Genomic DNA, 13794 nt, shown 5'->3' with positions numbered 1-13794 from the left:
TTCAAGCTGATGTTCGTTTTTGCAAACTTCTCCTGGGCAGGCTATTTATAGAAATGGAAGTGTCACACAGAATGAACAGTGTGGGAAATGTTCACCAAGCAAATGTTAATTGAGCGGTGGGGCTTTAAAACATTGAAACAAGATTTTCTGTAGATAAACTAACATTTGGATACGTAGCTCATTAAGGTAAGAATTGAGTTTAGGGCAGACATAAAATGAAAATTTCTTATTTTAGATTTGAACCAAAACAATTCAGGGAAACAAATTTTGGGTGTTAGAAGCATTAGAAAAGAAATAAAAAACCAAGACCCCTGTAAACCATCCTGTTTCTTGTAATTAGGTAAGGAATGTTTTCACGTGGACAGAGATAGATTAGCGATGAAAAACAGGCCAAGTGTCGCTACACTAATACATACCAAATGCAGCCCATTGTAACATCCTTGAGATGACTACTTCAGAGCAAATGATTCCAGTAAGAAGGGAGACACTGCTTCCAAGGAATGAGGAAATTCAGAGTAGCAGGAGACAGAGAGATAATCTACTCCAGGTCCTAAACTTTGTCATTGGGAAACACAAGTCCAGAGAGGTTGTTTGTCTACGCACTCACTGACCCTACTCCTCTAACAAACATTTGTATCACAGCAGAGCGGGAGCCAGCACCCTTATTTCCTTATTTTGAGTCCACCGCTCTTTCTGGCACACTCTGTTGTCTCTCTTGGAGGAAGAAAAGGCATCATTTTCTTTCTCTTTTTGTTGCTCAGCCACAGTTTCAAAAATAATTTTACTTTCAGAGGAAAGGGAGAAAAGTTAGGTAGGAAATAACTTCATTACTAAAGCAAAAAGGCCATGATTGGTAACAACAACAGCAACAAAACCCTTGAAATGCACTACATGCATCACATTATATCAGTTGCTATAACACAATTATCAGAGTTTTATGAAACAGAAACATGCTATACCTTTCTGAAAGAATGAGAAGTCTGAGGTGTTCCCACTCTCATCCAGTGGCATTTTTTGTGCTTTAAGAAAACATGAGCTTTTCTACAAAATTCTTAGATAAATAGATTTTTACTTTCATATACCTAGTAAGTAAGTGAATAAAAAAGGACATTCTATTAAGATACTATCACTTATAAGTCATTTATCTTGCAAAAGCAGTAAAATGAGGGTTGTGCTGAGCAATAGACAGTGTTGGAGCAGTGGCTAATAATGTGACTTTTAATTAGAGCAGTAAATTTTTAAAGTGAGGGAAAATAAATCCACCAAAGTGGCCCCAGATATCTGCAGTCACAGACCTGTCCAACACAACTGTTTAGTAGCTGCCGTAACAATAACCACTGCTTCATGAACATCTAGCAAAGAGGGGGAACTATTACCTCTTGATTCCTGTAGAAAAACTGAATATTCAAAACAGAGTATTTCAATTTAAAAAGCACTAGAGCAGAGCTCATCTTGAACCTACACAGGTTTGTGCGAGGTATGGTTAAGCTACAGTTAGGACTGAGAGTTTACTTCAGTGTTCACAGCCTGGTGGGCATTTTTGGTTTGGGGCATGTTTGGGCTCATGATTGCTTTTCAATTCTGGGCCTGGTAAGATACAGAGAAAGCTCACTGGTCTCCACTGGTCTCCATGCTTAATTTCTGAGCCCTTTTCCAGAAAGGAAAACCAGGAGGGAGATGCCTGGTCCACAGGCATTCAACAGAATCAGGTCAATAAATGTCCCTCCATTTGGATGTGCTGTTTTCCCAGGCAAAACTCACTGTCCACAGTCAATAACTGTTATTATTGGTAAGCAGAAAATGTCTACAACACGAAACACTCCTTCCTCCCAACCTTATCAGCGACTCATGGTGGATGATGCTACAGCAATTGCTCCAAAACCATCTTATCTTAGGGCTCGTATATAAAATCAGTGAAAGGGGGCATAATGTGGGATGAATGGTCATCAACTCATTCTAGAATATGTCATTATCCTTTAGGTGATGCTCAGTTGCAAAGGATGGGGCTGATTCTTGAGGATGTTTTCAAGCAGAATATGGACAGGAATTAGACAGAAATCCTTTGCTCTTTGGTTATTCAGAATATTGACCCAGGTGAAAAACTAGAAGGTCTCACTGAAGAATGGTGGAGCTATGGAGCTGCGCAGGATGGTTAGACACTGGGCTGTCGGGAACCAGCTATGGAAAGCAGCACATGTTAATGGGCTGTCCTCTGGGTTTTACTTCTTCAAGCAGTCGGATGAAGCATGTGTGCATTGTGGTTTCCAGTTACTCACTGTGCCTGAACATGCTACAGACAGCCAGGCATCAGAAATCAGAGCACACAGATCGAGTTGGGCCCTTGGTGTTTTCCCAGGTAACTCGGAGGATTTGAGGGAGAACAAGAGCCAGATCCTCTGTTTTCCAGGATGGTCAAGGTCTGTGTGTGCAGGTGCGACAGGAACGACCAAGATCTGATGCACTGTGCTTTCCTTACTAAGTGATGAGTCAGGTGCACCCACCGGAAGGGCCAGAGAGCCATACCCAGTGGACAAATGAATGGTCAAGAACACAAGTAATCCACAAAGGAGAACGGGCAAGCACATAGGAAATGGAACAACTTAACCGGTGATAAAAGGAAGGGAAGACAAGGCTGGGTGCTATTTCCCACACACAGCATTAAGGCTGAGTGATGATGAGCAGGCAGTGAAATCAGTACTCCCCACATCGCTGGCATCACTGTCACTTATGTAACCAGTCCCAAAAGTGATCTCAGAGTAACCATCGGGAGCAACGTTAAACAAATTCTTTGACCTAGCAATTTTGCTCCTGGGAATCTGTCCTAAGGAAGTATTTATTCCCAAATTGAAAGAGTCTCAAGCCTACCAGTGTCCACTGCAAAATTAGTTTTCATAGCAGAAAACTGGGACAGTTTAAATATTCAGCAGTAGTGGACAGAATATTGTGCAGTCAATAAAAATTATGATGGGAAGTTATAAAGTAACATTAAAATATTTATGTTAACTATTTAAAATAGGAAAAATATATTTATACAATGGTTATAATGTGAAAAGGTATACACAAAAATGGTGGCTAAATATTCTACTAAGTGCCTGACATGGAATAATGAACTTTCATCCTCCCACCATCCCTGTGAGATAGGTGTTGTTCTACATTAGATAGATGAAAAAACTGAGACTCAGAGGGGTTAACTCACTACACTGTGCCACACAGTGACTCCAGGCCCAGGCACTGAACCACAGTGGCCATAATACATTTTTTTAAAAGGTGAGAGGTAATATATGGGCACAAAATTTCCATTAGACAGGAGGAGCATGTTTTAGTGAACTACTTCCCACTATAGTAACACAGTCAATAATAGCTATCACATTTTAAAATGGCTAAAAGGATAGATGTTAAACATTCTTATGAAAATAGTAAGTAGGTGAGGTGACATAATTGGCTTGATTTGACCTTTATACAACACACACATATACCAAAACATCATGTTGTACCCCATAAATGCGTACAGATATTATTTGTTAGTTAACACTGAAAAAAATAGCTAAACTTTGAAAATAAATAGGCTTGAGTATCAGGCACTGTGGTTACGAAGCTGCCTGGAGCACCTGCACCCTATCCTGGAGTGAGGCCTGGGTCTTCTCCTGGTTCTAGCTTCCCCCTAACCACTCTGGGAGGCAGCAGTGATGCTTCAAGTCAAGAGATGCAGACTGAGTTCTGGGATCCTGGCTTCAGTCTGGCGCAGCCCCAGCTGTTGTGGGTATTTGGGGAGTAAACCAGTGCTTGCTCGCTCTCTCTGCCTTTCAAATACATACGATAACATTTAAATAAATCAAATTAAATAAGATTTTTTATAAAAGACAATACATCAAAATCCATACAGTGGCTCTGTAGGAGTCATGGGGCATGAAAGAGACAGCAGGGTCAGCACGGATACTATTCACAGGAGAAAGGACATAAAAGCCTCTTGGGTATTTTCTGTAGTGCAAAACAGCGCTTCCCTGGGAGCATCAAACTAACGCCACTTGGCCTGGAAGTTGCAACACTTTATGGTCAGGAAGGGTCTCAGTAACAGTGCTGATGGACGGGCGCCTCTTGGTGAGTCATCCAGGCCCTTTTTGGCTGCTGTCACTCCGGTTGGCAAGCTGAATGGAGATGCACTCTGGCAAAGGTGGACATAAGCAAACCTCCAAGTGGGGGCTCCAGTTTAGGTTTCCAGAGGAAAACAAATGAAGGCTAAGCGATTTCCCCTAAACCAAGTCTCACTGTGGGGGGTGGTCCCAGGGTGGACAGCTGCTGGGCTGCCTGGGCTTCCTGGTGTCCTTTATCACTCCTGAGTTAGCCCTTCATTCACCTCCCCTCTGACACTACATGGCTCATGAGACTCAGAGTGTAAGACGGGCCACTGTTATGGAAGAGCTAGTTAGCTCTCAAGATCCCCTGCATGTAGTGAGGGAGCGAGCGAGAGAGCACAGTACTAAGTAGGCTGCTGCATAAGGGCTTAGAATGGTTGCAGAAACTTGACCTGGGTTTCCTTCTGTGATTGCTACTAATGGGCAATGGCAAACAAGAAGCCCAGTTTCTATACATTAGCTGTTAAACCCATAGGCAGATTGAATCTGTGAAATGGGCATTCCCTTTTCCACCTGGAACATTAAGATGTAGGTGTGGTTTCTACGGCCCTCTTATGGTGCTTTTTCATTGAAGGGTGGAGAGGGTAGAAGAGAGTTTAATTACTACTTAAGTGTGTACGGCATGGCTACTGTTGAAGGGATTTTACCCACTTTTTTTTATTCCTTTCTATTTTCTACCCTTTATTACCACTTCATAAGGACAGACTTATTTTAAAGCAAAGTTGAAACAGTTAATGATGCTTTACTCAGATGGGATCATGGCTATGATATTCTTACGTGACTCGGTTGGAAACAAACAGCCTGTGTCTGTGGGCGACAGACCCAACTGCCAGTGGGGTCCAGTTAGGAAGTCCTCAACGAGGAGGAGGGGCACAGGCGAGGAGTGGGTTCTGGGAAGTGGGGCCACGTGAACTACACACGATCTGTGAGCAGAGGTGGTCACAGTTCAGCTCTGGCTGACTGCAAGTCCTGCGCTACCAAATCTCATTTTTTACAACAAAAACCCATGTTTGCATGTGACACGGTTTAATTTTTAAGCACGTATTTTTAAAAACCATAGTTTGAACCAAACCAAACCCAGCAGTGGCTGACTCTGGTCTACAGGCTACCAGCATGTGAACTCTGATTCAGTCTGCAAATGAAAATTTTGTCAACTTTCATTTCCTGGACATTTAATTTACTGTGTAACCTCTATCAACCGAGGAGGAACCAGGGTGCATGTCTGTAATATAAGGAAGTAGAAGACAAACAGTCAAGGAACTTTCATATGCATACACAAACAAAGCATGACATGAAAAGAACATATTTACATAATAATGCTGCAAATAGAAGCTCCCATGTAAATATCTGGCTTGTGGTTCCTGACCACTTACAATGGCAACTTTATTGTACTGCTAAAAAGCAAACCACAGGAACACTTCCATGTCAGTCACAATCAGGCTTCAAACACGTGGGCACCGAGTGTCTCACGGCGACCCAGCCGCACTGAGGTACTGCTCCCTAATTATCATTCCTTGTGAGCTCTAGAATTTTCGGAGAGAAACTCTGTCTGTTGCAATGTACTCCATGGAGCTAGGATTTGAAGGTTGGAGGATATGACAGCTTGAAAAACATCTTCTCATGGAGAGAGGGTTTTCCTGCCATCCATGTTGGCGGAAGAAATGTGTCAAGCAACTCATGTTGATGGAAAAAATTACTGTTGTCATTTACTGAAGATAATGAAGACAGAACCATTGTTGAGAGGCAATTAGCATAATTTCAAATCCGGAAACTTACCTGGATTAAGAATAATAATCCTTTCTTTTCTGCATTTCCTTTGCATGCATTAATGATTAAACTTGAAAAGACTCCAAAAAAAGTAAAAATACTACCACTGACAAGATTAATTCTATATTATAAATTTAATAGTGCATTGCTTCATCATTAGCAGCTTCTCTAGAAATGCCCTTAAGGAAGAGGGGTGGAAAAGATATTTCAGATTCTGCTGTTAGGCTTCAGGAATGCTTTCTGCTGAGCGTGTATGAGCAGACATAAAATTAAAACTGCAGGGTTTTCCTCTGCACATTTTATGTAGGCTTGCTTCTGGACAAATGTGCTGAAGCAGACAGCTTAGCAAACCACCCAGCAGGGGACATTTTCTGCGAATCTCAAGCATCGACATAAACATGCATGTGAAGCGCTGCTGCCACAGGCATCCGTCAGGTTTTGGAGCATCAGTGACTTCCGCCCGGCGAGCGCCACGCACGCTGCTCCTCAGGACAGCGAAGTCGCGTCATCCAGGTTTGTGCAATGCTCCAGGTCACTCGCTCCTGGGGCCTTCATGTTTCCTTTCATTTGTTTCTAATAAAAATCTTGGAGACCAAAGTTTCTGCTTGACATGACTTCTTTGGAATTCCAGAAGAGCTCACCAGGGCTTTCTGGCTGCGCTGTGACCATCCTCTAATGGATTGCAGATACACTTCAGCCTGCAGCTTCATAACGGCACACCAGAACTACAGGAAACATAGATTCCATATCATGGATTTTGATTTGAGCTAAAGCCAGCATATTAGGGAAAATTAGAGATGGAAAAGACTTATCAATCACACATCTCTCGTTATTTTCTCAGTGCAGTTAGTTTTCCAACCTTAATCCAAATTAGCCCAATAACAGGGTGACGCCGCCTCTAAGGAAATTATTCTAGGGCCAAGGAGCTCTTGCTGCTATTAATTTCGTCTTTCCATATAAAATTCTAATATAATTTCATATCATTTCCTCCTTAATTCAATCTACTTCTTACTTCAATTCAGCTGGGCCATGATGAAGTTAGAAACCACGTTTATGTGTCTCATACAACACCTGCCACAGGGGATGCTCATTCAACACTGGTTTCTTACCTATAACCCTCTCATCTAAAGCACTGCCTGGGTTTAACTGGAGAAAAAGTGATGTGTTCTCCGAACTCTTTCCTTGTTCCTTTACATCAGTATTCTCAGAGATGCAGAAGAGAGCAATGTCATTGGCACTTCCAGTTCTCCCTCCCCTGCTCCGTGCCCTGCCCAACTTCCTGCCACACCCCACTTGCTTGCCTCACCAACTCCCATGAGTTCATTTGACACTGAGTGAGCTCCACCACGAAGCTCCTGAATTCCATGTCACTCCAGTTCTTTGGATTGATGATAACTTCATTATTGTAAATTGTCACAGTCAGGGGATAAATAGAAAAAGGAAAACATGAAATGCAAGGCCACACTTTGTAGATGCACAGATAATCTAACTCGGTCTCCAAAGACCAGACTTGGACGGCTCCAAGGATACACATGAGTGCCTTGAGATGAAATGCGCAACCACTGTGCTCCACCAGGAACTGAAACCTCTTAAGCAACTGTTTTTCTCTTCCAGCACTCTAGAACAGAACATCCTAGCCTCACATTATCAGAGTTCAACCCAACTCTCCAAGCCACATCACTGGTGTCCCTGGGCCACGGTCTCCTGGCCATCTAAGCCACTAGATGCACATGGCTGCCGGTGTCCCGGGCCTCACTGAATGGTGAGGACAGATGTTCACCAGGTCATGCTAAACATGCTGAGAGCTACTGAAGAGAAAGGGTAGGCCAAGGTTGCTGTGCGCAGTCAGGTGAGTTGTGCACTGCACAAAGACAGCAGAGCTGAGCCAGCACCTATACTTGTTGATTTGTGCATCTCTCAGGGCAGTGTTCTGACAGCACCAGTGTCTTGCTCTCATAAATCAACATACTTGATAACGGCAGATGGACAGAAATACAGTATCTTAAGCAACGGATACTTTTTCATGGCCCCTCTAGAGGGCCTGGTAGGTGCGAAGGCAGCAGAGGAAATAGACCACTTGAGTCCCAAGGTCAGTGGAGGTGTCCTGGAGAAGAAAGTTGACTGGAGGGAAGGACTAGCAGTGGTTTGGAATTTTATTACAAACTCCACAGAGTTTATTTTTACTGGATTTCTGGTGTAATAAATAGTTTCCCAGAAAACACATTCTCAGATTGCAAGATCTGAAGGAAGTCTGCGGATCCGCCTGTGTGTAATTGATTAGCACGAGAACAAAGGTGCTGAGAAGCCCGGGCAAGAAGACGGGAAGTTGCGCACGTGTCTAGCTTGCTACGCTTTTCCTCCGAGCAGCTTCTCATCTGTCTCTGAAAATGTGTTCTCTCCTGGTACGTTATTTGGAAGTTCTGGTATTTCCCAATATGTTTTGTTAGGGAATATCTGGAGGGGTTGAGGAGTAACTGCTGCTTAATGGCCGAATGAGGTGTGAAGAGCCTTCCACTCCGCTCCCTAAAAACTAACCATTGCACAGTTCAGAACAATCAAAAGCATTTCCTGAATTGGTTCTTCCATTTCGGAGATCTTAACCAAGAGCCACCTTTGGAGGAAGGGAAGTAAACTCCATGGTAACCAACAGCATGCTTCGTTCCTATGTAATAATAACTGGATGTCATGGAGACAGTCTCTAGCACTGTCATTGTCTATCTAGCACTGTACCATGTCCCCCTTCTTGTCCTTGGATACTTCGGTTTGCTCCAGTCGTCTTCACTGCCACCTGTGGGTAGCAACAATTTTTATCCCCATTTTACAGATTAGGCATTTGAGGTATATATTGGTTTAAAGACCTTGCTTGAGGTTACAGAGCTTGCTGGTGGTGGGACTGAGACCTGAACCCCAGGCAGTGTTTCCCCAGAGCTCGGGCTCTTCACTGTCCTACTGCCCTGGTCTACTGGGGCTGGTGTACTGCCTAGGTTCTAGAAGACACTGAAAACCATCAATTAATGGAAACATAAACAGAAATCAACATCCAGAATCAACCAATGTTTGGCCAGGACAAACATTTGCACTTATTATTCACTGATAAAAATCTTCAGCTAGAGAATTAAAATACAGTCAACTTAAAAGAAGAAACAATCACACAGCGACTCTGACACTCTCCAAACGCTGGGCCCAGGAAGGAAAGAAGACCATGAGGCATTTGCACTCTTGTTTATGGTGGCACTAGTCACAACAGCCGAGAAACAGAATCAATTCCTGGTGTCCACTGATGGATGAGAGCCTAACAAAATGGGGTACTAATACACAACGGAATACTATTAGGCCCTAGAAAAGAAGGAAACTTGTAATTTGTGGCAATTTAGCTGAACTCAGGTTAGGTGAAATAAGTCAGACCCAGAAAGACAAATCTCACTGGCTTGCACTTGCATGTGGACGCTAAGTGATGTCATAGAAGTGAGGGAGGGGGTGAGTCCCCAGGGCCTGAGGAGGGTGGTGGGTAGAGGGTGTGGGATGGAGAGAGGGTGGGGAACAGGTGTACATGTGCAGCTGGGTAGGAGGAATAGCTTCTAATGTCTGGTTGGATAACTCTGGTTGACAACATTTAATCATATTTGCGATTTCAGAACAGCTAATAGGATTTTGAATATTCCCAACACAAAGAAATAAAAAATGTCTGAGGCAATGGATATACCAGTTATCCTGATCTGACCCTTACACATTGTATGATGTATTGAAATATCACACTGTGTCCCATCAGTATGTACAATTATGCATCAGCTAAAATAAAATAAAATAAAAAAGACACAGGCCTGGGCATTGAGACCCACCGATGCCCACGCTATGCACAAAGGTACAATGTCCGTGCTCAGCACCAGCGTGTTGTCCAGCTGAGGCCCCCAGCATGATGTGACTGCATGCAGCACTTTCTGCTCAGAGTGTTGTCCCTTGAGATGCTTCAGGTACAAGCATCCACAGTTCATAGGTTTTGGAAACCTGACTTGCTGCCTCTGCCTCTGGCAGATTCGCAGTGTGCATGGCCCTGTTCAGGGCCCCAGGAAGCCCCGCACTAACGAGACCTGTGTAAATACCAAAGTGCAGAACGCTGTTTGGTTCCAGAACTCTTTGCTTCTTAGAACACTCAGGATACCTTCTGCAAAGCTACTGCTTGAAACCTGCTGTCTAGGGGTTAGCACGTCAGGGAGGAAGATGGTCAAGGCAGGAAATGTGGGGGGAGAGCAGACAGAAATTCCCGTAACACACAGTGCTTCTCACAGACCAGTGCTGCCTGTGCACCTGTATCCACGTCTACATGGCTCTTTCTGCACAGACTCACACATACCTGTTTAATGCAGTGTACAGAAGGAACAGGAGTATTGATTAGGGAAGACAAACAGCAGCTCTGACACACGAGCCGTCTCACAGGCAGTCAGACCAGAACATGCATGTATTTACCCACACAATATCCACACATGTTGGTGTGGATCAGACCACCTAAGGGGGGGGGGAGGGAGCTAAGTCTCTTCGCTTGGACTTTAGGGCTAAAATCTTTTAAAGTACTTGGATTTAAACTGTCTTTTCTAAATTTGAGAAACCAGCAGAAGAAAAATCAGCAACGAATATGCAATTTCCACGCAACATTGCAACAGATTTTATCTTTTAATTCAAAGGAGCCTCCACTTCTTTCTTCTAGCTCCCATTGAGATAACAGGGAATTTTTAAAAAAAGTTCTGGCATAGAGAAATGGGGACGCTATTCTTTCTGCTTCATCTGTAGACACAGCCATAAGCTACATCTGTTTTGAAAATACTTTCCTTTGCCCTTCAAGTCCTCAGGAGTTTCTAGAATCCTGCTGTAGACTCTCAGGGTAGCAGGGGTGGTTCCAGGGAGACTCCTCCAGCACCAGCAGGCCCTTTCCCACCTCACGGTGACTGCGCACTGAGCTTCGGATGCTGCGGGCGGGTGTTTCTGAGCATGCATTGCTGTTCCACAAGGACTGTAGGGTAGGAAATGATGTGTGTTCGGGGTATAAATTCACTTCTTTGAATCACTTTAAACAGGCAGAGAGGGAGGTAGCTAAAAATGCTCCAGAAGGAAAATAATTTCCCAGGAGTGGGGAACACGAGATACGAGGAGAATTTCAAGCTGAGGCAGTGCACTCGGCCCTCCCCCAGGTCTCTACCTGATACACCCAGACGCTTGGTCTTCAGCTAGTTCATGGACATGGCACGGAACAGTAAGAAACAAAACTAAGGCGCAGCAGTGGACACACAGGCTTTCTGAAGAATAATACAACATTTCAGAACAACTGGAGAAATCCCAAGTTGACCATGGAACTGGATCTTTTGTCTCATATTTCTCAGATTTCGAGAAGCAAAAAAAAAAAAAAAAAAAAAAATTCTAGAATTTCCATGCACAAGTTATGTCGGTAAACAGAAGATAAGACATACACAATTTGTTCATTGTACTGGGATGTCAAAAGTAGTAAATGACTACATCAAATTCTATACCTTTTCAGAGTGGTAATAGTATGATTACTTTCAGTAAACAGTTTCTAAAAATATTCTACTATCATACATCATGAGACTATTTTATTATTTATTTATTTGAGAGGCAGAAGGGGAGGGTGGTATAGAGGGAGGGGAGAAGGAGAGGAGGAGTGGAAAGAGGGGAAGAGAGGGAGAAGGGCAGACAGGCAGGGGGGAGAGAGAGAGGGAGAGAGAGAGATCTCTCATCTGTTGGTTCACTCACCAAATGCCGGCAACAGCTAGGGCAGGGCCAAGACTAAAGCCAGGAGCCAGGAACTCAATCTGGGTCTCCCATTTGGGTGACAGGAACCCAGTTACCTGAGCCATTCCTGCTGCCCCCCAGGGTCTGCATTAGCAGGAAGCTGCAGTCAGGAGCCAGAGCTGGGTATCTGATGTGGGACTGCAGGTGTCTCAACTGGCTTCTTATTCACCAGGCTACACATCCACCCCATGGAGGCATTTTAAATGATTAAAACGGGGAAGCTATTTCTAAAAGAAAACAAAATTTTCTCTGAACACATATCATTTCAATTGAAACTATGCTTTAAGAATTGCATACATTTTAAGGAACAATATTAAAATTGGGATATGTGAGCATGTGGTATGCTTGATCTAGTTGTTAACAATGACTATAAACTTGTTTCCATTTCAATGAAGATTCTAAATTCACAGAAATTTAGAAACATGCTGTTTCCATACCAGCAGTTAAAGAGTAAAACCAAAGGGATTTTATTGATTTTAACAGGGCTTAGAAAATTTTTTTTTTTTTTTTAGTAATGATTTTGGTCTTTTTCTTAGTCATTTGCAACATCTCAGTTCATGGTTTTCTAAATGTATTGAGTGAACCATATAAGTCTGGAAAGCAGGTAATTGTAACAGTACTGTAAAATTGTACATTCTTTTGGTAATGTAGTAAAACCAATATTTAATTATTAATGTCAAAGAGATGTTGAACTATGGAGTCAAGATTAGACATCAAAGACTACAGTTTAATACAAGTAAAATATGGCATTGTATTACAAATGCTTTTAGATAAGTTGCTAATGATTAAAGGCATAGCATTAACATTATCCCCTGCCATTAACTTATGGAGACTCAGACGCTGGGAACCAGGCTTTCACAGGCAAGTGTGACGGCTACAAAATCAAGTGTCCTTGTGGTTACCGTGCAGCACCAAGGGGCTCACTGAGGCTAGCAGCAGTGTCATTCCACACTTGCACGCTAAGAAAATGGGGAATGGGATTTCTTCTGGTCAGCCCTTGTTTCCATTGTATTTTTTTTTTTTTTTTTGCCAGTTATTCTGATTTCTTAAGAAACATGGCCCACCTGTAACAGACATACAGCCTAATGGAGCGATGAGAGTAATGGGGGCGAATCCGTAGGCTGCGAAGTTCCCTGTCTCCCCAGCGGCCATCAGCGCCACTCCGCCCCACCACAGCACGCTCTTGAAGTATGGCTTTGGGTGCTCTTGTTGTGCCAGCTGGAGATGAGAATATTTCTAGAAGCAAATCAGAAATGCAAATAAGAAAATGGTCCTAGCTAATTAAAACTTGCCTGAAATTCTGGGCCCCATAGGTTTGCATCATGGCTTTTACACTTATTTGTGGGTTATTATAGAGCAATTCGCAGGGTTTCCTGCTCGTTTCAGACACATTAACAGCAGAAGTGACTCACATAGTTACAGCAGTTAGGGCTTTTTCACAAATGAATGTTGCTTAAGTCTCATGACAATTCTAAAATATGCATCATTTTGACTGTTTAAGATGAGCTTTCTATAAGGAGCTATGTGACTTTCTAGAACATTTTACTCAAACACTTCTTTTAGAATGTCAAAAAAACTCCAGATGCCTAAATAAACATGAATGAAACACCAATAATAAATTATTAAAGTGAAACATTTTGAAAGGGGTTCAGATTTATGGGTCAAAGTACTTACCACAATAAACACAGCAGAGAAGAATGCTCTGGTAGCAGAAGATCGGTGGGGTAGCTCTAATGTATATCTGGGTAAGTATGTATTTTTGAAATACATCAAGAAATTCTTGAAAAATGGCCATTAAGTAAAGCCCTAGTTCCCTAATTATTTTATGATAACTAAACACACTTTTGTATGAGAAGTACATACAATTTTAGATTACTTACAACTTTTTCTAAAAGAATATAATAAAAATACTAGAAGAAAACATCAGACATTAAGAAAAAACTTGGCATATAGAATATCTTACCAAGTATGGTCCAAAATTCCTAAGAGAAACAAAGACGGTTCAATTTTACTATATTAAAAAAACTTCTGTACAAAACAAAATGTTGTGAACAAAATCAAAGCAAAAACAACATGTGAAGTGAGGGAAAACATC

The 13794-nt window shown here is 42.5% G+C and overlaps 1 protein-coding gene across 1 annotated transcript in view; it reads right to left on the bottom strand.

The window, feature by feature from the left end:
• The window catches only part of NIPAL2 (NIPA like domain containing 2), a 96965-nt gene that overhangs the window by 39603 nt on the left and 43568 nt on the right, over nucleotides 1–13794 (bottom strand). The window contains exon 3 of the mRNA XM_062189493.1: nucleotides 12764–12935. Within this exon, the coding sequence (XP_062045477.1) occupies nucleotides 12764–12935 (172 nt within the window). The remainder of the gene's footprint in view (nucleotides 1–12763; nucleotides 12936–13794) is intronic.

This window comes from Lepus europaeus, chromosome 4 (genome assembly GCF_033115175.1).
Source record: "Lepus europaeus isolate LE1 chromosome 4, mLepTim1.pri, whole genome shotgun sequence".
Classification (NCBI taxonomy): Eukaryota; Metazoa; Chordata; class Mammalia; order Lagomorpha; family Leporidae; genus Lepus; species Lepus europaeus.
Note: the sequence above shows the minus strand (reverse complement) of the source record. Positions and strands in the feature narration are given on the sequence as shown.